At 36.8% G+C, this 11,086-nt stretch overlaps 1 protein-coding gene across 1 annotated transcript in view; it reads left to right on the top strand.

The window, feature by feature from the left end:
* Taf3 (TBP-associated factor 3) overlaps positions 1-8,567 on the top strand; it is a 65,758-nt gene extending 57,191 nt beyond the window's left edge. Inside the window, exons 8-9 of the mRNA XM_083117157.1 lie at positions 2,676-2,776; positions 7,339-8,567. Coding sequence (XP_082973283.1) covers positions 2,676-2,776; positions 7,339-7,459 — 222 coding nt within the window. The 3' untranslated portion in view covers positions 7,460-8,567. The remainder of the gene's footprint in view (positions 1-2,675; positions 2,777-7,338) is intronic.
* Positions 8,568-11,086: the final 2,519 nt, after the last annotated feature.

The following is an 11,086-nucleotide window of genomic DNA, read 5'->3' on the forward strand; positions in this document are numbered from 1 at the left end:
AAATATGTCCGGAAGGAAAGGATTGTGCATTAGGGAAATCGATGAGCTGTTATATGATACGAACTGTTTTATGGTGAGGCCTTTCCTAACAGAGGGGGGAAGGGAGCCTTTGCAATTGTTTGTTTTGTCTATACTTCTGGATAGACGCACGCTTTAGACTCATGCTTCTGGCTTCTGGCTATCGTCAAGCTTCATTGCATTTCTAACAGAGAGGCGACAGAAAGCTGACACCTGCCAAACCTCATCCAATCCCCTCTCTCCTTGCCCCCCCCCCCCTGCCACTACTTCAGCTGGATCACCAGAAAGAAGAATGTGTGCCTTATCAGTACTAAATCACAGCGTTGGAAGCTTGGAGGAAAACAGCATCGTAAATACCAAGCATTTATTGTGTCTGTCAACTGAAGAGCCCAAACACGTGACATATTCTGAGAAAGGAGGGGGGGGGGAATTTGAAATTTTCGAAACAAGATTGCAAAACAAGTTCCCGAACGAACTGTCAGTGTTTCAACCTCAATATACAAATATAAGTGTGGCAAACCCTCGATAATTGTATCTAAAGCTGTTTGTAACATATGTGTTACAGCGGCTACAAGGGACATACTTTTTTTGTAACATATGTGTTACGGCGGCGAACTAAGGGTTAAATAGATACCACGAAGAATGCAAGACGCAATCAATATTCCACCCCGCTTCCTTTCCTCCAACTTGTAAAGGTCTGTGAAGTGTGTGTGTGTGTGTGTGTACACTGCAGCTACCAATATCAATGAGGTCAGGGTAGTCAGGGTAAAAAGTTTTTCATTTATCTGAAAAGTCTTTAAGCACTTTCATACTCACGTTCGGACCATCCATTCCTATCTGTAGGAGTTTCTTGGAATTCAGGTCTTCAATTCCATGTTTTAATGCCTCCTGTATGTCCTTTCCCCTGGCATGGCCAATGAACTCTGATCCCAGGTACTTTGTAAGAATTACTTGGGAACTTTCGTTCCAAAATCTCACAAGAATGTTTATTTGTTCCTGTTGTAAACTTCTATTTACACTACTATCAAAGCAAGTAACGAAGAATTCTGAGCCACATAGTTTACAAAGTAGATTGTCCTTCAAATGAGGTACAATACCAAAACACAGTAGATAAGCTGTTTTGTCAAGTCCACATGCATAGTTCTTGGCTATTTCACACTGTGGAAACATCAGTGGAAAAAGTTTATTAATGTCTTCAGTAGAATTGAATGATAAATGTTTTTTCTCAATATTCAGAGTCCAATTAATCTTGGCTTTCAGCACTGAATCTCCAAGAAAAGCATGATCAATCACAGAAATTGCAGGCTTCGACAAAATCATGCTTGTAGGATCATCTGTACTTGTTGATGTTGATATTAGCACTCGAGCAAACAAAGCTTGTGAGAAGAGGTCAGAATTGCCACTGACTTATATCAATTTTCTTTCTGCATATTTTACAAAAGCCACTATAAATGTCTATTTTGCATTCCTCAACCCACTTGCTATATTGTGGATCCACTAGCCACTCTCTTCTGAAAGAACATTTACGTGACCCACTCATCTTGACCTTCATTCCTATCTTGACTCACATTGCATTCCCTGAAACAGTAAGAGAAAAATAATTTCCTTTGAACACAGAACTAGAAAAGTGTTTAAATTTTCTACTTGTAATGAAAATAAGGCAAAATATAAATGGACAGTACCCATATAATTCAATACAAAATAATAAATAAACGCGTGGACCTTGGATAATCTTGCCTACCTCTGAGTGATACAAAATAATGCAAAAACATGGGGCATTATACTTCAATCACAAAAATAAAACTTCGCACAAAACTATGAATACAGTACACAGCAACGTGACACAATTAAATAAACCACTGTCATGACACTGACCTGTTTTAAATGAAAACATATTTTACTTCATACAAATAAAATTGGGCAAAGGAATTTCCAGGACAACCTCCAAAATTCCAGGTACAGCTTGGAAAAATGTGAAATTTGATAACATTTCCAGGCCTGGAAGGAATATTTTAAAATTCCAGGTTTTCCAGGATGCGTATGAAGAAAAAGTAAAGAAGGAATGAGCAAAACCAGGTATAAAATTTTGAAGGCCATTTCACACGATTTTTCACTTTGTAATGTAATGTTCTGTGACACCAAGAAAAGCAGTGCAACTCTGGCAGAATTCGAGCATGCACCTTCCGTCACATGGGATGCATATCAGCAGTATTTGTTGGATGAGAAATAATAGAAATATAAAGGAGATATAATTTTTGTAACTTTTACCCATCAAAAACCAGGGTGTGCATTATACATGCACGTGCACTATACATGCATAAATACAGTATGTTGTAAATTTTAATGAATGAAAATTGTGTTTAGAACATATCACTGCACACACATCAACACTTTTTTTCTTCAAAAATTAACATTTTTCAGTGATATCAGTTTTGTGAAAAATCAAGGTCCCTAATGATAATAGATATTAATGTATATTTATTTTGTTAACATGTACAATTATTAAGCTTTATTCAGATTTATGAATAAAAGGTGTTGATATGGGGTACCATTATGTATCACCAAAGTCACACACATATATCTATTGTTCCTCAAAATCTATTGATATGATATTAAAATGTCGTATTTGAGCACTAAAATGGTGTTTTTTTTTTAAGGATAATGAAGGAAATAAAGTATGGATATGCCCAGCATGTGGAGGACAAGATGACGGAAGTCCAATGATAGGCTGTGATGATTGTGATGCGTGGTACCACTGGTAAGTAAATGTGACTTTTATTTTTAGAAATCATCAGATTTTTGACTGTTAGAAAGTACGTGATATAATATTGCAATCATCAATTAAATTAGTGATATATGTGAATTTTTCTTTTGTCTAATCACATTTGTCTAGTATAATCTAAATATTTATCATTTTGTGCTAAGCATGTTTCTAATGTTTCACAGGCTAATTTTGCTTGTGGTTAATGTGTAAGCTACACTTCATGAAAAATCAGCCTTGTATTTAATCATTGTCAGGTCCAGTGGCGAAGCGTGACATTTTTACGTAGTCATCGCAAGACTTGTCAAACATCAGGGTTTATGTTTCCAACCTGGAAGGGGGTGGGGAACAATATTTCTCCGCAGTAAACGTGAAGGTCATTGCCTATTCGACGTCAAAGATCAACATTTAGGTTAAATTTAACCTTACAACTACAAAAGACAAATTATGCTATTCCATACGATGATAATTTTAAAATCTGATTAATGAGAGTGATGTTAACTCTCGAAAGCTTGGAATCTTTTCAACAACTCACCTGGTCGATAGCCCGAGAGAATCTTTTCATCAAAGTAGAAAATATTGTTTGAAAGCATTGCAAAAAGTATACAAATCCATACGATGTGCCTGGTCCCTTTCAGTTGTCATCAAATATTAGAAATAAAGTTGATTATTTGCTGCCTGTACTGTTCAACTGTGTTAACTAAGCATGATTTATAACACCACCTGGGTTGTGAAAAGGATGGAATGGCTTTCTTTTAACGTTCTTGTGTGGCAAAGTGGATAAGGAAGAATACATGGTATTTCTTTCATTCATTCCCTGGGACAACACTAAATCTACACTTGAACGTAGCAATGTGTACCTACATAACTGCCACCCCATCATAAATTAGACAATAAATTTATCCTCCAGTTTCTACTTATTGACAATTTTTACATGAATAAATAACCCGCCAGATATACAATCAGCACTCACATCAGTAAAACCAATAAATTGACAATTGGGACCTACTGTAACTTTAGATGGTTTGTCTAACATAATTGAAAGAAAATCTGATTTTTCAGTTTATTTAAAAATTGTTTCACTCACGACATCACTAATTATGTGTATTAGATCATTGCATTGCATGCTTTACAATGATGGAAATAGCACTCAGAGAAATGTTAATACTGATGTCATCAGAGAAACCCTGCAGTAAACATGGGACCTGAAAAGATAGGCCTTTTTATGACCAGACCTTCAAGCGGTTGCTGGGTGTCTTTTGAGCAGGTAGAGTGATTCGCACATTTTCTGCAATGACCTGGGCTGGCAAACACCACAGTTCTCAATAGCAAACATAGCGCAAGTGTAGGCCATGGTAAATAGTACTGGGCTTTGATTTCGATGCGCTAAACTTAGCAAATCCCTTTCGTATTTCTAGCTGTTTCATGGTGTTGCTTGGCTTATTTCACACAAATATGAGAATATTCTGACTTATTCTTTTTTACTTCTTCTCTAAAATATTTAAAATGCAGTATTTTTATTATTTTGCTAAGTCATTGCCGCATCTGCCAATGACCGGACACGTCGCCTCTGGTCAGCTCCTCTCTGAACTAGAGTATAGGAGAGTAATATACCTAATAGGAAACTAATGTTCTTGCAAGTTGAGGGGATGTATCAAGGAGACAAAAAATGTTTACAAATAAAGTGGCACAGATGGGGTTAAAATAGTTTAAACATTTCTATTTGATGCAGTGAAGTATCTGTTCTGTTCTGTAATTTTATTGGTCAATAGCAAGTGCTGCCTGCCTCCATGGCAGAGTATGCTATGATGCCAGGGGTCCCAGGTTCAAATCTCAACCTGGGCATCGGTGTTCTTTGTGTGTCCCTTCATCAATTTCATATCATCACTCATCCTCATCTTTGCAGTTAGCCAAAAGTGGCAGAAATGTGAAGTAAAATAAGCCAAAGAGGTAAAGATCCCCTTGCATATAGCACCGTGCCATGAAGGCTCACCTTCTCGATCAGCATCATGCTCCAGCTGCCTTTACCCCCCAGGGTTGCCCCAGGTACCCATTGATTTGAGGCTGGGTGAGCGCCACGGCTGTCATCAATTTCATATCATCACTCATCCTCATCTTTGCAGTTAGCCAAAAGTGGCAGAAATGTGAAGTAAAATAAGCCAAAGAGGTAAAGATCCCCTTGCATATAGCACCGTGCCATGAAGGCTCACCTTCTCGATCAGCATCATGCTCCAGCTGCCTTTACCCCCCAGGGTTGCCCCAGGTACCCATTGATTTGAGGCTGGGTGAGCCCCACGGCTGCTTTATGTGGCAGGCAACAAGGTTGGAAAAAATCAGACTTTATATCATCCACCGTGGGAATCAAACCCAGGTCTCCCACATTGCATTCAGACACACTACTGACTAGACCACTGCAAATAATCAATCAAAACAAATACTCTGTGTCCCACCAGACTGAAGAACATGCACATGTATTGTGCAGATCTGATTTGAAATAGTCCATGTTCCTCTCCCCACTCCAAAATATTTACCCCACTAGCTGTTTGAACATAGTAATATCAAATTACAGCACTCAGATTAAATTTGCTAATGTAGTGTATGAAAGGAAGGAGGGCCGGAAGGACTAAATAGCAAATTGGAAGGAAATAGGGAAACTCACGAGACACTTAAAAAATTTGTAACTTCTGTGGTGGCTTGTACCTAAAGAAAACACCCGCAGCCCTCAACCTCAGGATCAACAATCACAATATCCTTTTCGACGACTGCTTCCAGGTTGGGATAATCCACCCCTTACCCCAGTCTACCAACACCTCAGTACGAAAAAGATGGGAGAAGACTTATATATAAGTCGTGAGAGCAACCACACCCCCTGGCCTGAAAAAGCCACTCTGTAACTTTCCCAACCAACCCCTTCTCCACCCTTCATCACCATTCTTCTCCTCACCTTAAACTCTCCTGACACACAAACCATACCCTACCACTCACAATTTTCGACAAGTTAGGGAAGATATAATGCAGGAATGTAAAATCAGGGTTCTGTCTAATGTCAAGAGAACCACGTTTTTCCATACTGACTAGATATTTTATCTGATTGATTGATTGATTTGCTTTATTTTACTTCGCTTTTTGTGCCACTTTTGACTAATTTGCGAAGATGGGGATGAAATTGATGAATGGACACTCACAAACATCCATGCCCAGGCCAGGATTTGAATCCAGGATCCCTGGCATCATAGTGCAATGTGCTAACAACTCTGCCACAGGGGCCAGCTATATTTGATCTGGACCTGGCAACTTTGGTGGTCAAATACAGTTAACAAGGTTTTCCTGTACAGAGCAAGAGACCATGGAAGGGGGTGGAATTCAGATACAGGTAAAAGAATGGGCAAGGTTGCAATGGCCAATAAAAACATCTCATTCAATAATCAGAATAAAGCTAAAAGAACAGGATATCTGATGCTATTTGTGTGCATTTTGATTGTGTAACATTGGCTTTCTACCTCTCTAAGTTAAACAGGATTAGGGATAGACTGATATGAAAGTTTTGCTAATACTGTTGAACTGCTGACACCTATAACTGATATTCTACCAATCCAGTATGAAATTGCAAATATTTCTTGAAGACCGTGAATGGTTCATTCACTTCCAAAATTATTGTATTTAGACATTTATTGTACAAACTAAGACATATTCATCAAAATATCAACAAAATGGTGGAATTTTGCACAAAGGGACAGGGTATTTATAGATACATTGGATTGGTAAAATTATCAATTTCACTGATAAATCAATATACTGACTATTGTAATTCTCGATACCAATTAATCTGCCCCATCCTTTGTAATGATAGTGAGGATGAATTGTGAATTGATTAAATAGTTCCAGCAACAAACACCATGAAATATCCATGCCTTACCCAGGATTCAAATCTAGGATCCTTGGTAAATGTCTTGTTATTTAGCATGATATATTGCCAGAAACTGGTTGTTGAGCATATTAAGTGGGAAGATATAAATTGCAGGAATGTATAATCGTAGTTGCACTGTAAATATTACAGGACCTTAAAAGTATTATAGTGCATCTGACTGCCACGTGGAAGACCCAGGTTCAATTCCTTGGGTGGTTGATCTAAGGTCAGTACCTACCACCACATCCCCTAAATGTGCCTTTATGGCATTTTGCAATATGCATGGGATCTTTATCTTTACCTTAAATGTATTATGTAGGGTTACCTGACTTCGTTACCCCATGCTGGAAATTGGTTGATTGATTTGGTGTTTTAAGTCCACTTTGTGCACAGTAAGGCTAATCGGGATGACCTACAGTTTTGAGTGGGATCCGAACCAATATGTGCCTCCACCGGGTATCAAACCCGGGACCCCTTGATTACAAGGGAACAATGCTATCACTGTGCCATCGGGGAAGCCCCCATGCTGTAAATTGCTAAGTTGAAAGACTTTATTTATATTTTCAACAGTTATAAATAAGCCATTACTTCAGTACATTTATCTAGTTACTGGTAGCATGTGGTTTACATTATTTTTTTTTCTTTCCAAAAGGGTGTGTGTTGGTATTCAAGTTCCACCAGATGATAGTGAAGATTGGTATTGTCGTGTCTGTATTGTTAAAAAACAAGAGATTATAGCTGATAAGAAGAAGAAAGCCCGTAAGAAGAAGTGATTGCAGAGGATTTCTAATATGATAGTGACAATTTGCATAATATTTCATTTTATTATTTTGTTCATGTGCATTATTGTTGAGTTGTATATAGTTGTTATATTGTACATAAAGAAACATATATTTTGTGTGAATTTTTGTCAACAGTTGTTACAAATTAAGATGTTTTACTGAATAAGTTTATGAATTGTGGTGAAACACACATTAATAAGCAATGAAATAATACACATAATTGATTTTTAATGTCAAGAGAGCATAATCATTTTTGTTTTAATGTTAAGAAGTCAACCATTATTTATTGTTCTGTTCACATATGGATTATAATGAAATAGAATATATATTTAACTTTGACTACAATGATGACTCCTACAACAATGTACAAATCATAATCATTTTCATTGAAGTGAAATTGTATGAAATAAATGCAAGAAAACTCCTGTTTGTCTATTTATACTTATTTTTTTAAAAAAAGTTTGTGTTCAGAAAAGGATGAATTTATGAATTGTAATGAAACACCTATTCAGTGAAATAGTGTACATAATTGATTTTTAAAAACATAATAATCTTGGCTTGAATGTTAAGATATCATTCAGTGAACTAACTGTTTCACATTTGTTGTGTCATAATGGTAACTTCTACAACATATGTGCAAACATATTCATTGTTATATAATTAAAATTGCCAGACAGTGAAATAATGTACATAATTGGTTTCAAGAAAGCATAATGATCTTGGCTTCCATATTGAGAAGTCATTCAATGAACTAACTGTTTCATATTTGATGGGTCATAATGGTAACTTCTAAAACGTATGTACAAAGCATATTTTTATTGTTATGTAATTAAAATTTCCTGAAAAAAAAACAGTATTATTTGTTTATTTGCTTACACTTTCTGAAAAGTTGGACTTGAGCTTTAAAACTTTAGTTTGGATGCAAGAAAATATTCTAAGTTAAAAATTTGAGTTATTGCTCAGAGCAAGAAAGGTACGTATATAGATTGTTCAGAATTGCAATTATTTTTTTTCAGTTGAAAGGTGAAGAAACTTGTTTGTAATGTGAAAATAATTTATTTTCTTATTCTGTATACATTATTTTTTTTGGCATAATTGTGATAATCCACGTTTAGTGAAGCAATAAATGTAACGTCTCTGTTTAACCTTTTTTGTGTGAAAGAATATATTCTTGCATATGCAAGCTTTTCCCTTTTTGTGATCTATTTATACAAATTGTATAAATATAACACAGTTTCTTTCTACTTGTAAGTTATGTGTAGTGAACAGGTATTTCATATGGTCTTGGTGTGCAATTGCTAGAAAATAGTTGTGTGTGTGTATGTGCTTTAAGTCCAGTTCATTGTCTGCCCCAGAAGGAAAGTGGGCTGTGATTCCTTGTCGAGCAATGTTACCCTCCTAACCTGTAAGGGTCCTCCCCAATGGCATAGTGATAACGTCGTTGCCTTGAAATCAAGGGGTCCCAGGTTTGATACCCGGTGGAGGCACAAGTGGTTCAGATCCCACTTTAAACTGTAGATCCAGTACTGAATACCCTTACAGTGCCTAAAGTGGACTTAAAACAAAAACTTGAACTCCTAACCTGTAACCTATAAGTGTAGTGAAGTTTGCTTTAAGTCTGCTTTATGCTCGGATCAGTTAATCAGGTCTGAAACAACATGCAATGTGCCTCCCATTGAACGTAGGAGGATGACACCCTGAGAAGGCACCCAAAAGTCAACCTAACGTCCACAAAGTACACCTCGGTAACTGCAGTGAGGTTCTAGCACCTTGCCTCAAACCAGTATAATCCTCTGTGTAGCTTGTCGCCCACATATATTTGAGATTGTCCCTTCATCCATTTAATATTATCACCACTCATTCCCATCATTACAATTAGCTCAAAGTGGGGACCACGTTAGCTTAACCTAGAACAAAGGCTCTATAATTGAAGAGCTTTTCCAAAAAATGCATTTTTCATTCAATAGTTACATGCATAATAAATTGTATAAAGTACCGATATAAAATTTACCGATAACCGATATTCTACTGATCCGATATAACATCCCAAATGATACACAAATAACCTGAATGCTTCATTGACCCCCTTAATAAATGTGTGTTTCGAGGTGACTGCAGTGCAAAAGATGTTGCATATTTATACATTTACTTTTAAAAAAAGCAGGGCATGGAGATTATCCATAAAAATTATTTAAAAATGGCAGAATTTTGCATTAAATTATAAGATATTTATAGATACATGGGTTGGAAATTTAATAGTGGAAACACTGCTGTATATACGCCATGAAACGGAACCGGTGCTTCTCACTTATACCACATATTAGTTTGATACCTAAGCTACCTCCCAGTAAATGGACTCTTCCTTCCAACACTAAGCACATGCGCTGTGACGAGAGGAATAGAATATCATTAGAGTTGGCAGTCTAAAGTTGTGTAATTCTGTAGCCAGAACCCCAATAATGTGAAAGCTATGGTGATTCTCGTGTAGGACTGTGATGGTGTTATCTTAGGCATACCGTACCTCAAGGACAGGCTGTCAAGGTGCAGTATTACTGTTCATTTTTGGAACATAACGTGTGACTTGCATTGCAAAAGAAGAGCCAACACGTTCTCCTGAATCCTCTCATCATTTTACAGGACAATGTTCGGGTGCATGTAGGCCAATCTGTGTTTGATTTGTTAGGTCGTTGGGGCTGGCAGATGCTCTATCAGCCCCTGTGACTTTGATTTGATCCCTAAGATGAAGGGCAGTTGCTTCTGAACTGTTGCAGAGATTCTTCAGGCAATAAACTACTCCATTCAAATCATTAATAGAATGGGTGCTACTACAGGTATACTACGATTTCCGCATCAGTGGCAATGGTTGTACACAATGCTGGTGACTACATCGAAGGGATGTAAAAGTTTCACAAAGGTATCTCTTTTGTATCATTTGTAAATAAATAGTTACCACTATTAAATTTCCAACCCACGTATATTGGATCGGTAAAATAATCTGTAATTTTACTGGTAAACCAATATGCCTATATCGGTGATACCGATAGAGTACTGATTAATCTGTCCCATACGTAATAAATGTAATTATTTCCTCTCAAAATAACCCTCCCCGAGGTAAAAGAGGCATCCAAACCACTGAAATATCCACCCATCATGTATTAAAACTTATTAGCCATATTAGTCAACATGGTAAAGTACTCTAGTGCATTGTTTTTCAACCACCGGGCTGCAACCCGATACCGTGCCCTCGTATCAACTATACTGAGCACTGAAATGTTCTGCTGAAACTGGTTGACAACTTTGTCTTCCATATTTTTATATTTGTCAACTAATATACACACACAATCAAACTATTATTACTCTTATGATTATGCTAGAATTTATTTATCAATATTTAATTTCATAGGTACATGTTAATTCATGCATAAAATCTTCAATACTGTAAAGATTTACGAGCAAAATTCTTCTGCTAAGGGCATTGACTTAAAAAGAATACCTTGACATGGTTTCAAGAAGATTGAGAACCATTTCTCTAGTGTTTAAGTATTCGCTTTATTCAGGCTGAAAAGTTTAGCGTATACAGTTTGAGGTCAGTGCATATTATTTCTCAGTTTCTCGTGC

The sequence above is a fragment of the Lepisma saccharinum genome, chromosome 2 (genome assembly GCF_977018435.1).
Source record: "Lepisma saccharinum chromosome 2, izLepSacc3.1, whole genome shotgun sequence".
NCBI classification, from domain to species: domain Eukaryota; kingdom Metazoa; phylum Arthropoda; class Insecta; order Zygentoma; family Lepismatidae; genus Lepisma; species Lepisma saccharinum.